General features: G+C 41.7%; 1 protein-coding gene across 3 annotated transcripts in view; it reads right to left on the minus strand.

Annotated features, from left to right (window-relative positions):
- The window catches only part of phkb (phosphorylase kinase, beta), a 156,036-nt gene that overhangs the window by 118,110 nt on the left and 15,819 nt on the right, over positions 1-22,107 (minus strand). For all 3 annotated transcript variants that reach the window (XM_080440007.1, XM_080440008.1, XM_080440009.1), the window contains 4 exons: positions 20,506-20,644; positions 14,907-15,006; positions 7,379-7,486; positions 901-981 (listed from right to left, as the gene is read on the minus strand). In XM_080440007.1, the coding sequence (XP_080296133.1) occupies positions 901-981; positions 7,379-7,486; positions 14,907-15,006; positions 20,506-20,644 (428 nt within the window). The remainder of the gene's footprint in view (positions 1-900; positions 982-7,378; positions 7,487-14,906; positions 15,007-20,505; positions 20,645-22,107) is intronic.

Genomic DNA, 22,107 nt, shown 5'->3' on the forward strand with positions numbered 1-22,107 from the left:
TATTCATTTAACGAAGCTAGCCTTTTTTCAAAGTGGACTTGTGTGGCCTCTGTTGGTACTCAATAAGATCCATAGTGTTAATTTAACTCTTGAGTGCACAAATGTGCACACATTTGTACCCTCGGAGTTAGGGTAAACAATATTGTTGTGTTAAAATAAGTGTTAAAGGACCACTTCACCCATTTTCAACCTATCTTCATAGGTCCTCAATAATGCTCAATATAATATGGTACCATTTGTGTCTACTGACTCTGTGACTTAACTGCAATTTTGCAGGATTAAGGACACAACTGAGGTAACTTTAGCATATGCTAGCGATGGCTACCGTAGTTCTAATCTCTTACCTAGATGTTTATACATTTCATATTTACATGTCGTTAAGCTCTGACATTTATGGCAGACATACTCTAGTACAGTATGTCTAGAGAGTCTTGCTGTGCTATTAACTCATTTTGGACAGAAAAAGATTTCTTGATGTCTTTTTCTGCTTTACTGAACAATGCCATCTGTCGAGAAGACTCAACGTCCGTTAAATGTAGTCATATATGATGAGCATTAGTGAGGACCAATTATATGAAGACAGGTTGAAAATGTCTCTCCAGCTTTTTATTGAACAGAAAATACATTTTCTGTTTAATAGGACGGGATACCAATTTTATCCAATCAGGTCACACAGGGTACAGATTAAACAAGTGAAATTGGAAGTGATGACACAAAGAAATGAGCAGACAAAATTGGAACTGGATCACTATATAATTTAAGCTGATGTATTTTCAGTATATTGAGGAGCTGGATAGACAGGGAGACTCTATATAGCAATGATTAATATCATACTATAAAGCTTTAACCTTTTCAAAGATTTAGTTAGATTAACACAGAGTATAGTGGAAGGTACAGTACCTCGTCTGTGTTGTAAATGATCTGGAGACCTGAGCAGATCATCTCCACCAGGTAGAGCAGGAACAGAGACACCGCGTCAATCTGGAAAGAGAGAGAGAGAGAGAAAGAGCCAAGGACAGAGCGACCCAAGGAGAGAGCAGGACAGAGAAAAAGAGGGTCACGGACAAGGAGGACAGGGGGACAAGAAAGACAGAAATGTACAATTTAGGCATTTAGCAGTAAAATAGGATCACAGGTAAGCCAGGAACCTACTGTAGCACTAGTCTAAACAACATAGGCTACTAAACTATAGGATGCCAGGTAAACGATGAACCTAGCATCTGTTTAAATAACATGCTATTTAAATAAGAAAAAACGATGCATGAGTCTGATCTGTCACATTTCCTACGGGCATGAGGTAAGGCTGGGTAACCTAAACTATATCAAAACCCAAATTTTGAACCTCTATCCGACTTAAATCTTGCTCATGTAGATTACTCTATTAATTGAGAAGCAGGGTTTTTTGTGATTGTTTTTTCTTATCCATAAAAAAATCGACATTTTCTTTTTATAATTGACAACATTGATTGGTGTGATTAACCACTTATACCCTGCATTGTAGAGTACTTCAATGAACAACTGTGGTGTGCAAACAGTTTGAAAATAGCCGATCTACAAGCTCACAACGCGTCACATCGTGGTGTGTTGTGAGCTTTGTACTTATGCTATGATTTAGGATACTTAGTTAAAAAATTATTTGGGTTTTCATATCAAACACTGTATCTTTCGTAGTTCTATAGATAAAGGGTATAAAACGTAAAAAGGTGTAGTCTCAATTTCTCACAGTGGAGTTATGGCCACGGTCCCCTGCTAAGATGGCAGCGATGTTGACGTATGATCCACTGGCCAATGTCATGTCTACGCATATGGTGTCATGTTAATGGGGTCACCCAAGAGACCTTCTTTCCTATTGGTTGACGCCTGGTCAGAGTTCACAAATGTTGAACTAAAACGCGTTGAACGTGACGCGTCAACTCGCTGCAACTGGATGCTCCAACGCTTTGCTCCCATAGAATGGAAGTGAACGGGACATTGACAGTTCTGCCGTGTATGTGTGCCTTCATACATTGTTTTCCAGCAGCCAAAAATGATCGCTACTGTATCTGTCCATCCTCAACCTATTCCTTCAAGCTGCCACACATGGCATCAGGTGTACTCAATCAAATGAAGAGCACTGTTTCGAGCTCCTCGCAGGGACTATTGAGTGCCTTGGTAAGAGTTGCATTTCCTCTGGCACAATGGGCCGTTTTTCTGCCTATTTAGTCACTGCCAGTCCCCCCCGTGTGTACTGTGGGCGCTGTCACTGCCAGCCCCAGCTGCTGGTCCATGGAGACAACCACATGTCTTCTGTGATTCACACTGAGTCAACAGACACCTCAGTTTCACTGGGAGAAATTCATTATTGTTTCACACCCAGGGATATGAAAGGTTGGACCGAAAACACAGTGACTTTTAACTAGGGCCGGGACTTTATCGCGTTAATTTCGATCAATTAATTACAGAAAAATTATCGCGTTAAAAAAATTAACGCATTTTAATCGCACCTATTTTTGCACCGCGGAACGTTTCTCACTGGACGAGTTTCAGACGGACCGATATTACCAGCGCACCAAACAACGTTGGTGCGCAACAACAAAGTTAACTGCAGCCAGCACAGTGAATGAAAACCATAGAGGTATAATATAACTAGAGGGCGGATTGCCCCGACCCCAGCTATCATTTCAATGAATGTGCTCACTGGCGTTTTGAAGCACCCGGAAACCTGCCGGAAGTAGAATTATTGGTTCGATTTTGACCCCCCATAGAGTTATGAGCATGCGCACTAGTGTCCTTTTTGCGTTCTACGGCAGCCCGTGTGTCAAGGATTGAACGCGAGATATTTATTAAATACACTCGAAATGCATATTTATATGTAAATGCATATGTATGTATGTATAATATGTTTACATATTTATATGTATAAATATAAATATCTCTCAGTATGTTTTGCGCGTGCATGTATTTCTCCCCGCCTGCAGTTCCAGCTTTGGCCACTGGGGTGGCAGCTTCAATGTTTCTCAGCAACTCTGGGGGCTTGATGAAAACATGATGCAAAACATGACTTGATAATGTTGGCTGTGCAAATCAGAATCTGTAATAGATGCCCCCCCACCTACGCACGCGTGTGTGTGTGTCCCGTTTAGGGGGAGGGGGCGGCGGTGCACTGGGGGGGGGGGGGGGGTGGGGATTCCACGATGCGGTGCGGGTCACATGCGCGCGATTTTTATTAATGATTATTAAACTACTATAAAACATCAGTAACAACAACACACTCTACCAGCCTCCAGTGGTGGAAAATAGCAGATCTACAAGCTCACAATGCCTTGTGCTTGTAGATCTGCTATTTTCACATGGTTACATGGTATGTTTTATTATAATAATCGAAATCTACAAAGTAACTAGTAACTAGTAACTAAAGTTTTCAAATAATTGTAGTGGAGTATAAAGTACAATATTTGCCTTTGAGATATAGTGGAGTTACTGGAGTAGAAGTAAAAGTATTAGAAATTGGAAATACTCGAGAGTCAAGTGCAAATACCTCAAAATTGTACTTAAGTACAGTTCTTGAGTACATGTACTTAAAGACGTATGCCAAAATCCATTTGAAAAAATTGCTTTTCACTGTTCTCAGGTCAAATATTGATATGCGATTAAAATTAATTAATTGCGATTAATTAATTACAAAGCCTCTAATTAATTAGATTATTTTTTTTAATCGAGTCCCAGCCCTACTTTTAACACATAAGAAGTTGGCAAAGGCCAAGATCGTGATATTATGCATTTATTATCAATCTATCCATTTATTATCTGTATATTTAGTTTACTTAATGCACATGGTTCGCCAGTGACAAAAATAACCCAAAGGTTATTATTATTATTTATACTTGTCATACGTTGACGATAGCCGACTTACAAGCTCATATTCCACATGCAAGGCATTATGCGCTTGTGGATCTGTTATTTTTTGCTATCTTTGAACATCTTTGAAGGTTGTTTAAAAGCAATAATATGCCCTAAAATGCACTGGGCCAGCAGAGCAGCTTCAGTATGCCTCGGCATAGCTTTTACATGTGTGGAACTGGACTGCACACATTTCCTAATTGGTGTTCAGGTGATTGTGTTATAAAATGCTGTTTTAAGAACCACACCAAAAGGTGGGTGCACCACCATCCCATAAGAAATTAAAGGAGAATTCCGGACAAATTAAGTGTTATCTTTCATGTCTCGTTACTCACCTAGCGACGTAAAAAGTGGCGTTCTTTTTTTCCATAGATTCCCCTGTCGTCATTTTTTAAACACCCTCCGTTGTTATAATGGGAGCGAGTGGGTTAGTGAAGTTTGTCTATTATAACCGACGCAATGTTATTTTTTTCTCTACTACGATTCATTGTAGAGTCTCATGATAGTCAAACATGCGCTGAAAATTCCTGCGAGCCTGCCGTTAATGGCGAACGATTTAACACTGGTTGCTTGTTTCCAGAATCTGGCAACACGAGTTGCCAGGTTCTGGAAAGAAACAAGCATCCAGTGTTAAATCGTTCGCCATTAACGGCAGGCTCGCAGGAATTTTCAGCGCATGTTTGACTATCATGAGACTCTACAATGAATCGTAGTAGAGAAAAAAATAACATTGCGTCGGTTATAATAGACAAACTTCACTAACCCACGCGCTCCCATTATAACAACGGAGGGTGTTTAAAAAATGACGACAGGGGAATATATGGAAAAAAAGAACGCCACTTTTTACGTCGCTAGGTGAGTAACGAGACATGAAAGATAACACTTAATTTGTCCGGAATTCTCCTTTAACTGCATTGAGATGTAGTGACCTTATGTTAACTGATGTGTCCCTTGTCCTCTGCAAGGTCCAGAGGTACTAAACGGTGACCGGACAATACATTGTCGCCTTAACAGAGCAACCATAAGCAATTACAAAGGGATAACATGCTTTCACAACTGTACTTATAGGCTTATAAAGCGTTCGTGTGTCCATCAGTCCACGGCGAATCTCGCAAACCGCTATACTGATCAGCACTAGTAGGCCAAGGAACTAAATCAACTGGGAGATCCACTGGGAAGCCATACCTTTATCAGACCCAGTCTATTTTATGTTGAATTAAGGCCAATCATCAGTCCTCTGCAATACACGGAATATTCCTCTTTGACATCCATGGGTGTCTAACGGCAGAGTAGCCCTGTAATCATTATAAATGGCAGTATGTTCTGTTTAATTACCTGGTTTAATTACATTATATATCTCATTTAGCCTAGGGTCCCATTATTTCAACAGTAACATTTATCTATTATTTTTAAAGTATTGCATTTCTTTTTTGCTCACTGTATGTACAATATTGGCTGCTCTATGCTATCGATGGGATTCACTTCTAAATGCAAAATGACCAATGTCAATATCATTGACAGGAATATGTCTTCCTGGTGCTAATCCATCACACACAAACACAAGTCAATACCAGGTTTCCAATATAACACAGTCCTGCATGCCAAACTGGTTCAACGATTTAAAATGAGTGAATTCGCATCAAATGTAAGCTAATCGATGTATTGATTCTTCCGTGACAGTCTTCCTATTCAAGTTTGCACGCTGTAAGTGACCTATTCATTCAACCATGGATTATCTAAAGTATCCATTCAACTATTGAGTCTGTGATCAGTATGATTTATTAAACCATTGATTATTTAATATTCTTTCAACCAGTGAGCCAGTGATGTATTTATTAATGGACAGGGTTAGGGAAGCTTTGAACAGCCTCCACCCGGCTACCATCAGACTTGTTGAACAAGGAATGATCACCGCCTGTCACCTGGCTGGCCTTGGACTTTTTCCTTTCCCTGAGGTTTTTGTGGTACAATGTGGATTGTACCAGTGAAAGTTACCTTTTTTGTGGACTATGTGGTTTGAACCTGACAATGCACCGACACTCTTTGCAGCTTAAAGGAGTAGTTCATCCAAAACATTACTTATTTTTTATCAATTACACACCACATGAAGCCTTGAATTTTTTTGTTTTTGTCGTATTCCTAAGCCAATAATTTGATGACGGGCGGAAAGACGCTAATGTCTCCAAAACGGAGACTCCGCCGGTCGCAATACATAGTACTTCTAATGTCTGAAATTGTCTTGCTTTCTATGCTGATGCACCTTAAGTTCAACCTCATGTACATACTGTACCGGATGGATTATGCTTTGTGTATATGTCACAGGGTGAATGGAGAACCAGGTAGATTGAAGACAGAGCGCTCGTTTTTAGGCACGGGGCTTCGGGGCGAGGCGGGGCTTTTCGAGATAGGGTTTATTAGCGAGGCTCGCGAGGAGGAGGAGGAGAAGGAGGACGCGGCACTGCGAGGCGGGGGTTTATTACGTGAGGCTCGCGAGGAGGAGCTCCTCCTCGCGAAATAAACCGTCCTCCTCCTCCGAGGAGGAGAAGGAGAACGCGGAGAGGTGGGGCTTTGATGTGCCGACGCGGACCTGTATTTTGTTGTTCCCCCCCACATAGCAACCAGGAAGCTACGCTAGGGGAACGCTGAACACGCGTGCACACGCACACGCTTGTCCACGACGGAGGCACGCCGACTAGTGGAGCTTGAGGCCGAGGAAGCGCGCCCTCGCGCCTCCAGGCGCGAGTGCCCGCGCTGACCGGCCGATGCTCTACTAGTCGACTCAGTGCCGTTCGAGTTGTAAACCGATAGGGACAGAATAGTTCTTTTCATGGATCACTGTGTGTGTGTGTGTGTGTGTGTGTGTGTGTGTGTGTGTGTGTGTGTGTGTGTGTGTGTGTGTGTGTGTGTGTGTGTGTGTGTGTGTCAGGGAGAAAGTAAAACAAAAGCCAGAACACAATAAAAGTATCTTAACAGTCCTGCTTTCAATAAACCAAAAAAAGCATGAGCGCGTGCGCGTGTGTGTGTGCGCTTGTGTGTGTGTGTGTGTGTGTGTGTGTGTGTGTGTGTGTGTGTGTGTGTGTGTGTGTGTGTGTGACTGTGTGTGTGTGGTCGCAGCCATATATGTTTGTGCACAAGCCTGGCTTGTGGCTCCCTCTAGTGTTGCTTCTACAGAATTGCTGGGTGGGTGGTAAAAACGAACGCGCCTTCTTCAATCTACCTGGTTCTCCATTCACCCTGTAACATATATATGTAGATATCATTTTCTGATTTGTCTTCCCCCCCTCCCCCTCTCTTTCACCTTTCTGGAAACAACAAAAACGATGGAGCTCGCACAAAAACAAATGTCACCCACTGTTTAACGCAAACATGTGATTGTGTCAATAACGATGATTCTGATTAAAGCATTGCTTAGTTAATGTATTATTTCAACCATTGATAAAGCATTGATTGTTTAATGTACAGTATGAATTCAAGCAGTGTATTGTTGTTATTCATTCACCTGCAGGTGGGTGTAGTCAGTGTAGGAGGGAACCTCATCTCCTGTGTCCACATTGAACACCGAGTGGAGACACTTAGACGGACTAGGATCCTGTTTAAACTGCTCCACCTGCGAGAGAGACATAGAGAGAAACAGAGAGAGAGAGAGAGAGAGAGAGAGAGAGAGAGAGAGAGAGAGAGAGAGAGAATCTGTGTTAACAATTCGACTCGTCAACCAAGGATGCACACCACGCGCACACGCACACAGGTAAATATGTGGTAGTTGTTAAACTGAATTAGAAACATGGTCTCTTGTCCCATTTTTTACCCCCAACAACACAGCTCTTATTTCCACCCCTCCCTGTTCCCTCCATCACCCACACCCACACACAAACCTCCTCTCGTTCCCATCCTGTCTCTTCCTTCTCTCTTCATTAGTTCTCCTTTCACTCTCTGTCTCTCTCTTTACAATTTACAAATTTACAATGTAGTAGACTCTCTTATCCAGAGCGACTAGAATGCAGAGAGACGCTGTAGTGCCTCAGGAAACTAGGATCACATGTAAACCAAGAATCTAGCATCAGTCTAAACAATATGCTATCAAAAAGATAATATGTATATTGAAACTATAGGATACCAGGTAAACAATGAACCTAGCATCCTGTCTAATTAACAAGCCATCTACATGTTGGAAAAATAAGCAACACAAAAGTAACAAAATCATGAGAAAGATAAATGACCACGGTATGTATGCATGGTGGTCATATCTAGGTCAGTCACTAGCATCAATGGGGGCAGTAGGTGACAGGAAGGGACATCTTCCTCTTTCTCAGCCATTCAGCCATTACTTGGCAATTAAATGAAAATATATCAAAACCAAAATGTATAACCTCCAACCAATTTGCTCATGTAGGATAATCAATTAATCGGGAAGCAGGGTTTTCTGTGATTATTGTTATAAATTTCGTAAATATCAACGAATAAACAAAAATTTAATATCTTTGATTGGTCTGATTATGCACTTAACCACTTAAACCCCAGCATTCGTATTGTGGGGAAAGCTTTTGCTGAAAATAGCAGATCGACAAGCTCACAACGCTTTCCCCACAATAACAAAGAATAGAAAAGACTACTTACTTAAAGGGACTACACCATGAATTTTAACTTTTTCTTATTTTTTGTGTGTTTTTGGTCTCCCCTACCTCTTCTATCCCCAAAAATACCCCAGTTTGAACACTCAGGCTTTCACAGCAAATCTGGGGTTTTCTGTAAATTGGTCTCAAAACAGGCCAAACTGATTTGCACCCTGACGTGACGTCACGTCAGGGTACAATCCCTCCCGTTTTTCAGTTCCAACAAAAAATTAAAAGAATTAATAAAAAAATGTTTTTAATTTTTTTTTCTCATTTTCTTTTTGTCATTTTTCCACACAGAACCAGGAGATAACATGCATACAAACTGGCTCAATAGCGCCCCGTGCCAAACAGGACACTGTGGTATTGCAGTTGAAAGTGCTTTATAAGCCAGAGAGAAGTTAGTTGGAATGAGTATATCTGAGGCTTGATTTAGGCTCAAACCTTTTGAAAAACGTTTGAGGGACATAAACAATATGATATTAAATATTATTATTATTTTTTTAATTCATGGTGTAGATCCTTTAAATACTTAATATGGGGTTTAAGTGGTTAAGCCCTGTGTTCTACATTGCACAAGGAAATACTGTAGAATCTACAGTACTTCCTTGTGCAATGGTGCAAAAATAGTGAAAATAGCAGATCTACGATATCTGTGAGCTTGTAGATCTGCTATTTAGCCTACACTATTTTGTAAGAATAATCGTTCATTAATCACAATCGAGGCAAAGGTTTGAAACAATCGTGATTTTGATTTGAAGTCATTATCGCCCAGTCCTGCCCCGTACCCCCTCTTTGTCTCCCCTTTCATTTACCCCCCCCCCCCCCCCCCCTGTCTCTGCTTTTGGAGACCCCCGCTCTGTCCCAGTTTCAAACAGCACACTGCTCCAGTTCCACCGGTCCCACCGCTGGGACACGTGCGCACTCGCTGCTGCCGTGCACGTTTGGCTGAAATAGAAACCGCAGAGATTCACACAGAGACAAAAGAAGGGCTAACAAACAGCCGTGCTGTGCTACTTTTTTACCGTCTTGTTGCTTTTTAAGCGCTTTCAGCACTTAAAGCACATCATCATATATCATTTAAGTAGTAAACCTCTCTTGGGGTTCGTCCCGGTGGAAAAGTGGATACCGGATAAATAAGGCTGTAGTGGCACTCCGTCCATTTCTTCAAAACATGTACCACTTTGTAGAGTAAGTCTAACAAAACAGCATTCGAAACGAGAACGACAAGACAAAATAACACTTCCTTAAAAAGGTTTTACTTAGAAAACGCGAATCATGAATTTACTCAAAATATAACAAAAACTATTGGCTCTTACAATGGCTAAAGTCAAACTATTGATTTTGCACAAATACTATGGCAGTTCCAAGCAGAAGTCACATCAGCATAAGGGAGAAGGGGTTGTGTCCACAAAGAACACCTTTTAAGCAGAAGAGCGCTTTGGATATGGATATCATGATGTAAATAGCCAACACACGCACGCAAAAAAATGATTTTTTTTTATTAGCAAAAATACCTTTAGCTGAAACAATGTAAACATGGTTGAAGTAATGATTCAACATCGGGTTGTAAATTGTCGGGTTGTCACAAACAATCAGGAGGATTAAATTACCGGCGCTCCTTTCCAAAATTTGAAACTAGAAGCGCCCAGGGTGCTGCGCCAAAAGTTTATTTAACTCATTCACTGCCAGAACTTTTTTATTTTTGCGTTTGACAAACTGCCAGAGATTTTTCATAGAAAAAGAAAGTACTCAGGAGCCAAGATACAAAATGTTTAAGTTTTAAGTTAACAAGGAAGTGGATTGGAGTCTAGATCTTCAACAAATCATATCTCCTTGGTCTTTAGGTTAAAAATTAAATAAATAAATAAGAAAAAAATAATTTTTTTTTTTTAATTAAAAGTCGTTTTAGTCGTTCTTGGCAGTGGGGGCTTAAAGGACAAAAGTCGTTTTAGTCGTTCTAGGCAGTGAATGAGTTAAAAAGGGAGAGGAGCACACCAGGGCATCTTACCATAGAAATACTGGCACTGCCAACTCAAAGGGCATGCTCTGTGGACACTGGACACGTCCCCTAACCTAACTTTCCCACGTTTCCTAACACACTAGCTGCTAACGCACAGCTTCCAACATGTGTACCTACATTACCCAGTAAGTGGTAGTACACCATTATAAAGGTGTTCAGACTGAGATCGAATATTTGGTAGAGAGCGTGATTAAATAATAAGTCAATTTAAAGACGCGGCTTGGTGCAACGTTGCATCGAGCGGCGCAAACAAAGCATTCCGTCGCCTTGGTATCTTTGCTCCAGATGTAAAAATCCAACTGAAGCAATGGTAGGGTGAAAAAAACCTGCCATGGCTCACTGGAGGGGATTTTTTTGTTAAAACCGTTTAATACACTTTGAAGGACCATGATAAAGACTTAATTTTTTTTTGTAAAACCAGCATGTCATGAAACCTTTAAATCCTGTGTTGAGGGTCACACAGGGAAATAATGCACTCTTGAAAGTTGAAACTAAATAATTTATGGTTTGGTTGTTACAGAGTGCTTGAAAAGTATGCATCTGCAGCAGCTAGTGATGGCCAACAGTTAACCGGTAATCGCTAAGAAATTGGTAACCGGTTAATACTAACGGTTAATGGTTAACCGTAAAAAAAGACAGATGCAATTTTTTTTTTACTAAGGATGACTGTGATTACGGTAAGCTCACATTTCATATCACACACACCGTACCTGTAACTTTCACAAGCCTTGTGTACATGTTATACTGTATATCGTCTCTATCGGGTGGAAAATCTCCAAAACTGAAACTTTTCAGGATTCAAATTCAAAAATAGCAAAAGTAGCAGATCTACAAGCTCAAAACTATAGTCGCTTTGCGTCGCATTTCGAGCTTGCAAATCTGCTGCTTTTGGTACTTTTGTGTGACGCTGTAGTATGATGAAGTAGGGCACTAATTTACGAAAAAACACAAAAAGTTAAAATATGGAGATCGACGATACGTTGTATGTGTCTGCAATGAAAACAAGCCCCTGAATTGGTATTTGAGTCAACAAACTGCGTTCTGTTTACTCCCGAGTCCTGAGGTGACACCTCGCCAAGCGGGAGGTCCTGCTCAATCTCCCTGGCCATTAGGCTGCATCGGCCGGCTGGGAAGGAGGAAAAACATTCGCCTGCCTGATTCTATATCTATATGTGCTGCTATTTTTGTATCTGCTGCAAATGTTTCACTACCCGCACAAGAAGCATTTCTGCCTCATTGTATTACTATTTTAACCATGCAGCCTATGAATATATTATTTGACATTGCTCATACTATATTATTTGATTCCGTGACCTCTTCTTGAAATGGAAAAACGTGTTGGGAGCTTGAACGAGAGAATAGATAAATCCACCCACTCTTTTACAACTGTAGACCTGTGATGTGACATTAAAATCGAATGTGAATTTGAAATGAACACTTTGAAATGAACCTTTTTTACTGTATGGTAAACCAAAGAGATACTGAAATCACTACAAATTGACTTCACCCAGTCTTAATGGTAGGGTTAAGTGCTATTTCCTTCTCAAAATAAGGGTTAAATAGCTCTATATTGCGAGAGCAATCATTGCTATAGAGTGTTTGCTCAGTAACAAGGGTCTACCTGCCTCTCCAACGCTTTAATAACAGAAAATGCATGGATTTTATCCAATCAGGAGAGCGAACTCACACAGGATACAGGATAAATGAGTGAGTGTCTATTAGAAATGCATATTCTCAATAAGTGATGGCGTCTATTCTTCAATAAGAATAGGCGTCTACTGTAAAGTATTATGCATGTTCTCTATAAGTGAAGTTAGGCACAGTGGTGTAACGTAACATACATTTACTCAAGTACTGTACTTAAGTACAATTTTGAGGTATTTTTACTTTACGGGACTATTCCAATTTTCAGTACTTTTACTTCTGCTCCACTACATCACAGAGGCAAATATTATACTTTTACTCCACCACAATTATTTGAAAACTTTAGTTACTAATTGCTTTGTAGGTTTTTTATTATTATTACAAAACATACAATACCCACTTCAGCCCTATATACATTTCGGCCATTTGAAAATAGCTGATCTACAAGCTCACAATGCGACGCATTGTGAGATTGTAGATCTGCTATTGTCAAAAGTTGTCAAGTCAAAATTTGAAAACTTGTGAAATGGGACATTCTGCCGAATGAGTACTTTCATTTCTCAAATAATTTCTCATTTCACACTTACATTTTGAATTCCGGACTTTTACTTGTAACAGAGTATTTCTACAATGCAGTATTGATATACTTTTATTAAGTAAGACATTTTATAACTTTTTCCACCTCTGGTTAGGCGTCTATTAGAAATGCATGTTCTCGGCGCTCGGGTGGCACAGTGCTAAAATGCCTACCCACCACCACAGAGAGTCTGAGGATTAGAATCTACCACCGTGCATCCGGCTTTGTTGAGCGTCTATATGAACACAATTGGCCCCTGTTCGGGGGGAGGGTGATATTTGTCACTACGCGTACACTACAGGCTATAAGAGCTGGGGTGGCACCTGTCAGCACGGAGTGTTGGTAGGACGAAGGCATGTCCTTCCGGTGGGGGCTCCTCATTGGTAGGTGAGTCAACAGGATACAACAGCAGTAACAACACACAAATGTGTGCAGGGAGGAATTAATTGGCACAACAACAACATTGTGGGGAGGGGGAGCAAAAAAGAAAAGAGATCCATGTTCTCTGTAAGTGAAGTTAGGTGTCTAACCTATTCGAAATACATGTTCTCTTTAAGTGACAGAGACAGCGGTCTTAACGAGGTGCTGCTCAGTCTAATTAACTGTGTAAACGCTGCCTTGTAATTAAGACACGCTTAAGAGCTCTCCCCCAAATTAGGTCATGAAGGTCGACGTGCAGTGAAACAGAATGGCTGTGAAAGGCATTCATGACATGTACACATGCTGCGTTCAAACACAAAGCAGGACTGCAGTGTATTTGTCTGGCAAAACATGACTGCATGTTTTGCATACGAGGTGATTGAAATTATTATACCGTCGCTGTCGGGTTGGAAACCTTATATGTCCAAAACAAAAATGGATCCAATATACAGTAGTTATTATTTAGTCACAAGCTCTTGTTAATACTTTTCATTGGTTCAATATATATAATGTAGTAATCCTGGTCACTATACTGCCTCCCCCTGGTCATCCGGGGCTCCTGATGGAGGGGAAGGGAACTGGTTGGAATAAGGTGTTCCTTCCACGCGCTACGTCCAACCAGGGAAACTCCCCCCTGTCAGGTGACAAGAAGGTCAGTTGGCTCTCATGCATTGACGGAGGCTAGAGCTCGGCCCTGGCCTCCCTAGGCTGGTGGGGGGAGTGTAGTGCCCAGGATCACTTAGCAAATTGGCACCGGGTGAAAAAAGGGTTACAAAATCGAGGGATACAAATTATAAAACAATATATATATATATATGTATAAAACCCACAGACACATCTAACCACTATCAGAGCTTGTAGATGTGCTATCAAAAAATAAAATAACAAAAAATAAAATCTTGAAAGAAAGGTTTTTTAAACATTTTAAAAACACAAATCTTGTACGGGGCAAAACATATTTTCTGATGGGGGTCGGCGGACAAATGCATACTAATTTGGGGGTCCTTGACATGAAAATGTTTGAGAACCACTGATTTAAACATTAGGGAGCAAGCCCAAATAAGCAATTACACTTTATAAACAAGCCCCCCAAAATACTGCAACCCAATATTCGCAAGCGACTTTACAGAAAAACAAGCCCAAAGTCGCGTATAATAGGCAGACAGGGCAACACTGGTTAAGACATGTATGCAACAGAGTTCCCATAATAATCAAATTAATGAGTTATTCATAATACATGACAGCCCTATTGTAAAACAAAGAGGGCAAGCCTACTACCTAGCTGCACATGGGTGTCACCCACTGAAAATAAGCAGATCTACAAGCTCACAGCAACATCTGAGTTTGTAGATCACATGTTGAATCTTCAGTGAGTGCACGACACAGCATGCAGCCAAGCATAAATCAAGGGAAGGCCTGTCACAATTATTACCGTACATAATGACCTAATCACAATTATTTTGTATGATTGTATGATCGTTTTTGAAAAATGTTCACAAAACATTTTGAAAGTATACAATTATTACATGTCAGTCATTTCTTTATAAATGTAAGTTATTCGTCATATCTGGCCTGTGCAACCTTTGTTTAACAAAGCCTAAAAGCCAAACAGATGTTTTATTATTTTTTATTTTAATGTTCAATACCAAAAACACAATTAAATCGTTAATGGCAATTATTTGAGTGACAATTAATCGTCAAGTGAAATGTCATGATTGGTGACAGCCCTAATCAAGCGTTGGTTCAGACTCACCTTGTCAGATTGTCTCATGTAGCAGTAGAGGATTCCTCTCATGCACTTGATGGCAGAGTGCTCCAGCTCGTGCGTGCGTCCCATGTCATCATCGATGCGCCTGCACAGCAGGGGGGAAGGAGGAACAACACAACAACCACACTGTGAACACAATGAAAGCATTCGCTCCACAGGTCTTGCGTAGCTAGACAACTATTCCACAATCTCTGAATGATATATATAGAGTCTGGATATATATCAGTGGTTCTCAACCTGTGGGTCGTAAAGTGACAATTTAAGGACTTTTAAGACCTTTTTAATAGGGTTAGAAAATGAAAAATGATTATTTTGGGGGGTCCCCAGTTCAAATATGATTATTTTGGGGGGGTCACGGCCTGAAAAGGTTGAGAACCACTGATCTACATCACCTGAAAGCAGAGAAAGGACATCTGTTCGTCATTTCCACTCATGAACATATATTTCAAAATATCTTTAAAATAAAGCGACTGCAAAGAGAAAACGGAAGCGGAGAGGAGGTGGGACATCCACTTTACTCCCGGATGGTTTTCATACTGTAGCTTCCTTTGCACATTGTATGAAAGTATTTTAACATTGTGGGAGGCAACAGTCTGGCTCAAGAGACTACTCGCTCCATACTCGCAATGTTCTATTAACCACTTCTTAAACCCTACATACTTGGTTGACCAGGGCCCCCAACTGTTTATTAAAGGCATATAACAAAACATTTCCCCCCTCATTTCCCTCTATACCAGCTGTTATCAGCCACTGGGGTAGCGTGGTGGTGTTTACTTGCAGAAACACACGTCGTCTCGCTGTATTTGGGTGGACAACCAAAACAAACAGTGAAAACACCAACATACAGCGAGAGGGCAATGTGTTTCTGCAGGTAAACTCCAGGGGCTGACAACCGCTGGTATAGAGGTAAATGATGGGTAAAAAAATAAGATTGTTTTGTTATATAAACACAGGGCAAGTTACATACTATGCCTTTAAGTTCGTTAATCTTGAAGCCAGTGAGATTAAATGCATTTTAAATTGTAATGATATACAGTGCTTTAAACAACAACCTTCCACATCACAACCAAACCCGAGCAGAGGACACAGCACACAGCTTTTCATCCGTCATCAAAGAGCTGTTTTCAAAGTGCTCCATGGGGCATTCATTATTGCACACACACACACACACACACACACACACACACACACACACACACACACACACACACACACACACACACACACACACACACACACACACACACACACACACACACACACACACACACACACACACACACACACACACACCTCAAGAAGAAACACCTCTTATCTTTACAATGACACGCTTCTCATCATTTATTTCCAAAAATACAAAATTACAAAGTCACTGTACACTACGGTATCATACCTTTCTGAGATCGTCAACTTTGCTGATGTTATCGAATCACACACACACACACACACACACACACACACACACACACCTCAAGAAGAAACACCTCTTATCTTTACAATGACACGCTTCTCATCATTTATTTCCAAAAATACAAAATTACAAAGTCACTGTACACTACGGTATCATACCTTTCTGAGATCGTCAACTTTGCTGATGTTATCGAATAGGTCTTGGTGCACAGAGTCTCTTCTACCTTTTAAGAATGGCAAATTCATTGTGACTCACTATGTTTGACTCTGGAGTAACCTCATGAACGCTAGTGTCCGTATTCTGGGGCAAACATTCAGCCAAAATAGCAGATCTACAAGCTAGCTACAGTAGCTAGGGGGCCTAATAGACCCCTGGGGAACTCCGGTCAGAAGAAGTACAATATATAGGTTAAGTTGTTAAATCTTTCCTATTGTTTTCAATTACAAAAACAATAGGAAAAGCCAATGTGGTAGCAGTGGCCTTAAGATTAGAGGAGTGAGTGCCCTTGAGCAAGGCACTGAACCCCCAAACTGCTCAAATGGGGCTGCTCAGTGGCCAACCGTATAACATTGTGGTTGTACTGGATAGCTCCCAGGTTTAAATGTTTGTGTGTGTGTTTGTGTGTGTGTGTGTGTGTGTGTGTGTGTGTGTGTACTCGTGCTCAGCATACCTACCCTCGGCAAAAAAAATAAAAATACTATTCAGTTAAACATCAATCTGTTGAGGCTTCTGTTAAAGGAGAGATCCGGACATATTTTTAAGTGTTATCTTTGATGTGTCGTTAGTCACTCACCGACGTAGAAAGTGGCGTTGAGAAGCTAACGCTAATGCCGAACGAGCTAACGCTGGTTGCTTGTTTCTCTCCCAGAACCTGGCAACTCGGTGTTGCCAGGGAGAGAAACAAGCAACCAGCGTTAGCTCGTTCGGCATTAGCGTTAGCTTCTCAGGGACTTTCAGTGCATGTTTGAGTATCATGAGACTCTACAATGAGCAGTAGTAGAGAAAAAAAAATCTTTGCATTGGTTATAATAGACGAATTTCACTCATACACGCGCTCCCATTATGCCAACGGAGGGGGTCGAAAAAATGACGACAGGGGAATCGCTGGAAAAACTCAACGCCACTTTCTACGTCGGTGAGTGACTAACGACACATCAAAGATAACACTTAAAATGTCCGGATCTCTCCTTTAAACACAAACTCATTCTCATTTCTTCAAGAATTACACAATTGCGCAAAATAAAGTACAAACTGTATTCATTTCATAAGTGAAAATGTAACCTTTACAAATGATACGCTCACATACAAAGAAAATGAACAAAGGGCCAGCCCCTACCAGGCACACAACTAATTAGACTTATTTTTTCAAAATTACTACTCTCCAAATCCAATCTGTGCCATACGTTAAAATGTGAAAAAGGACAAAAAAAAGACACGTGTGATTATGAAAGAGTGTCCTCTGCTTTAGAGCTGATGGGGGGTGGACAGGGCTAGAGGGGTCTGTCCTTATCTTTTTTTCTCGGCCAGGACCAGTTTTCTCAAGGGCCCGCTGTCACTGTTTTGCTGTTATCTCTCAGCCTTGCCCTCTTCTCCTCTCCTCAGCCATCTGCTTTCTGCTCTCCTGAGCTCTGCCAGATGGCTGCCAGCCACACTGTACCTGCTCCGCAAACCGTGTCGCTTCTCTAGCAGACTGCTGCCCGTTGGCGTTTCATCAGTAGTGCTTCCTGTCGGCCGGATCTTCTTACAGACTGTGCTGTGGGATCTTCTTACAGACTGTGCTGTGGGATCTTCTTACAGACTGTGCTGTGGGATCTTCTTACAGACTGTGCTGTGGGATCGTCTTACAGACTGTGCTGTGGGATCTTCTTACAGACTGTGCTGTGGGATCTTCTTACAGACTGTGCTGTGGGATCTTCTTACAGACTGTGCTGTGGGATCTTCTTACAGACTGTGCTGTGGGATCTTCTAACAGACTGTGATGTGGGATCTTCTTACAGACTGTGCTGTGGGATCTTCTTACAGACTGCTGTGGGCTTTTTGAAGTCGTCTTATTTTGTCCCTGGACTGGAGGGTGTATTTGACTGTTTGGACGACATTAATGTTGTGATGTACATGTTTCCACTAAGTCCTGGGCGACAATGATCACATTTCATCCGGCTGAAAGTCGAGTCGACGACGGGCCCATGAACGATGGATGGAGACCATTGCACGGAGGGCCGGGTGTCCGAAATTCTAATAAAAATAAGGCACGCCCAGAAAAATATAAAATCTCACTGTATATGTAAATAGTGCTTTTGTATATTATATTGACCACTTCAACCCCAGCATCCCATTATCTACACATTGCGAAACGACATGTTGTGAGCTTGTAGATTGGCTATTTTTGGCAAAAAGATTTGGTGTAAGAAAAAAAGCACATCTACAATACATTGTGAGCTTGCAGCTATTTTCATTATTTTACAAACTGTACTTTACCCTAAAGTACATGAGGCATAGACAATTTAGGCACTTAGCAGACACTTTTATCCAGAGCAATTTACAATAAGAATGGTAAACACATACATCAAATGCAGAGAGACAGTGTAGTGCCTCAGTGAACTAGGATCACAGGTAAACCAAGAACCTAGCATCAGTCTAAACACTATACTATGCAAATAATAATCTGTACAATGAAACTATAGGATACCAGGTAAACAATGAACCTTGCATCTGTCTAAACACTATACTAGGCAAATAATAATCTGTACAATGAAACTATAGGATACCAGGTAAACAATGAACCTAGCATCTGTCTAAATAATATCAAAATTACATTTTTAACTTTGTGGTCAAGAAAAACGAGCACAAAAACATGAGAACTTAATCAGTATGCATGGTCGCCATAACTAGGTCAACTGCCAATAAGGTAAACATTGCTCATCTTTCGTAAAGTGGGTGCTATTTTCAAATTATGCATTGGGCTTTTAAAGATTAAGATAATTGTAAATGCAGTGATCTAATTCTGCATGAATGAATGAAACATTCAAACACATTCAAATTAATTCCATTTCTTTTCTACCTGAACTGAACACCCACTGCTGATCCATCTCCATATTGTTGAACACATGCTCAAAGCTAGTGTTTCTGGTGCCCTGATCCAACCAGTAGGAGTCACTGTGGTGCAGTGACAAAGTGCAGAGTCCCATGACAGTTCCCCACCCACGAACACCGACCGACCGTGTTGGTTGGAGCGCCCGGCCAAAAGCCTGAGGCACCCTGGAAAGAACCGAGGCCCAGTGGTGGTGGGCGAAGTGATTTAACCCTCCGTCACCCACCCGGATGCCTGCAGCTCATTTTTGTTGAGAATGCCTTTTTTTCTAAGAAACTAGTTTGTTCTCAGCGTGTTGCTAACACAGTTTCTGGGAGATGGAATCAAGGACACTTAATGAAAAGTGCTTGTTCGGTGATTTGAAACAATGGCCCACTGTGTTTTCATCAAACTACACAGAGGCACAGGATGGCTCTACGTGCCTATGTGTGTGTGTGCGTGCGCGAGCATGTGCACGTGTGTGTTTGTGTGTGTGTGTGTGTGTGTGTGTGTGTGTATGCTGTACCTCTGTGTACTGTATGTCAGTGATTCTCAACCTGTGGGCGGGGCCCCACTTGTGGGCCATGAGGATATTGCAAGTGGGTCCCCAAATAATAGGCAAAAAAAAGCCTTTTAATGATAAAACGTTAAAAAACATTAATATAAAAAATAATTCACACCTGTAACGAACCATGGTTCACTTACAGTAGAAGCGGACCGAGTTTGGACTTTTCAGGCGGACCATGGTCCGCACCAGAGTTCGAATGCACGTCCACACCTCTCCAAACGAACCTGACCAACTAAGTTAAGTGGACCATGGTCCCTTTTAAACGAACCCAACCGTGAAAGAGCTCTAAAACATCATAAACCTGGGATTGTGTGAGTGACCTTCGTATGGCTTGCTGATTAAAGTGAGGAAAAAAGCCTAAATACTGATGTGTCTGTCTCCTACATGTACCTTAGCTTCCATAGAAGTGTGTGTGTGCATGCGCGTGCGCGTGCGTGTGCGTGTGTGTGTGTGTGTGTGTGTGTGTGTGTGTGTGTGTGTGTGTGTGTGTGTGTGTGTGTGTGTGTGTGCGTGCATGCATGCATGTGTACACACTCACCTGTAGGCCAGGGCCAGAGCCCAGGCCCCAGCAGCGCAGTACAGACAGTCCCTGACCTTGGCCTCCTTGCAGGAGGTGTGGGTCTTGACGGGGAACAGGCCGGTGGTGGGGCTCTGGTAGTTCAGAATGGTGGTCTTCACTACAGAGAGAGCAGAGACAGAAGGTACAGTGAAACACAAACCTTTTTTTTTTTGAGTGGAGGGGTGCTTTGTATGGATATCATGATGTCCGTAACGCACGCACGCAGCCTCTATTGACGCGCTGTGTGTTCGAACCGATCAGCCGTTGCTGTGCTCGAAAGTCCGGCCATCTATGTTATTAGCACACATATCTTAGCTGAAACAATAGTAAACATGCACTTCTCATGGTTGTGGTAATGCTTAAACCCGGGTTGTCAGACACAGTCAGGAGGATCAAAAGAGCAGCGTTCCTCTCCAAAAGTTGAACCGTTAACGTTTCCAGCTTGAAGCGCCCAGGGCGCTGTGCCAATGAGCATGATGCTCGGGCGCTGGGAAGAGGAGCGCTCCAGTGCGTCTTTACCATAGAAAAGCATGGCAGACTGGCGCTGCCAGCTCAAAAGGCGTTCTATGTGGACACGGCCCCTAATGTACTTAGTTGATCGGAGTCCTGCAGGGCTACTGTATATACTAGAACCCCTCCCTTTATCCCTCTAACATCAAAACTATTTACCGAAAACAGCAAAAGCAGCTCTATAAGCTCACAACGTGTCACAATGCGATGTGTTGTGAGCTACATCTGCAATTGTTTTGACGAACGTTCACCCCAAGAATAGGGACGCTATGGCTGATGTGGTTCACTATTCCAAATAAGGTCCATTGCCGTGTACGATGTGGTGCATGATCCAGTGTTCAAGCTGAGCTATTATTCTCATTCACTGCGTTTCAAATCATCATAGGCTACATCAGCGTTTCTCAAAGTGGGTGCCGTGCCCCCCAGGGTGCCGTGACACAATTCCAGGGGTGCTGCAGAATAATTGGATAATATTTGGAATTTATCAATATCACACCCTCTATATTTAGTCAAATAGACCTGAGTTGGACTGCACTCGCTGTGTTCTTTTTCGATCTACACCAAATCTCTGGCATTTGGCGATGCTGAGGTTCAAGTAGCTCAATGTCAAGTAGTTGTTTCAATCTATCCTAATGTAAACAGATCTTCTCTCTTTCCTTGTGACATACTGTAGCTTAGTGGGAAAGATTTACATATTTTCATAACGGTAATATGACATAAATGTAAGGTGCTGTAAAGTAACAATGTCATTCAGCGGTGCTGTGAAGGAAAAACTAAATTACAGGGGTGCCCTGAGCCAAAACAAGCTTGAGAACCACTGCTACAGGCTTCATAAATATTGAATATCCTCTGGGCCTTAGCCCTATCAGCCCAATGCTGTAGGTTGAGGGCTGATCCAGCGAGTCTTGAATTTAGAAAACTTAGCAACGATAAATGCCAGTTGATCATTTGTTTATGCCATACTCATAGCCTCATTTATTCACAAAGTTAAAATGTATTCACAAAGTTAACCTTGGTGTCCGTCGATGAGGAACTGCCTGGGGCGCCCCGGTAGATCATAACGCGCTACGA

This window comes from Gymnoscopelus braueri, assembly GCF_963280865.1.
Source record: "Gymnoscopelus braueri genome assembly, chromosome: 1".
NCBI lineage: Eukaryota > Metazoa > Chordata > Actinopteri > Myctophiformes > Myctophidae > Gymnoscopelus > Gymnoscopelus braueri.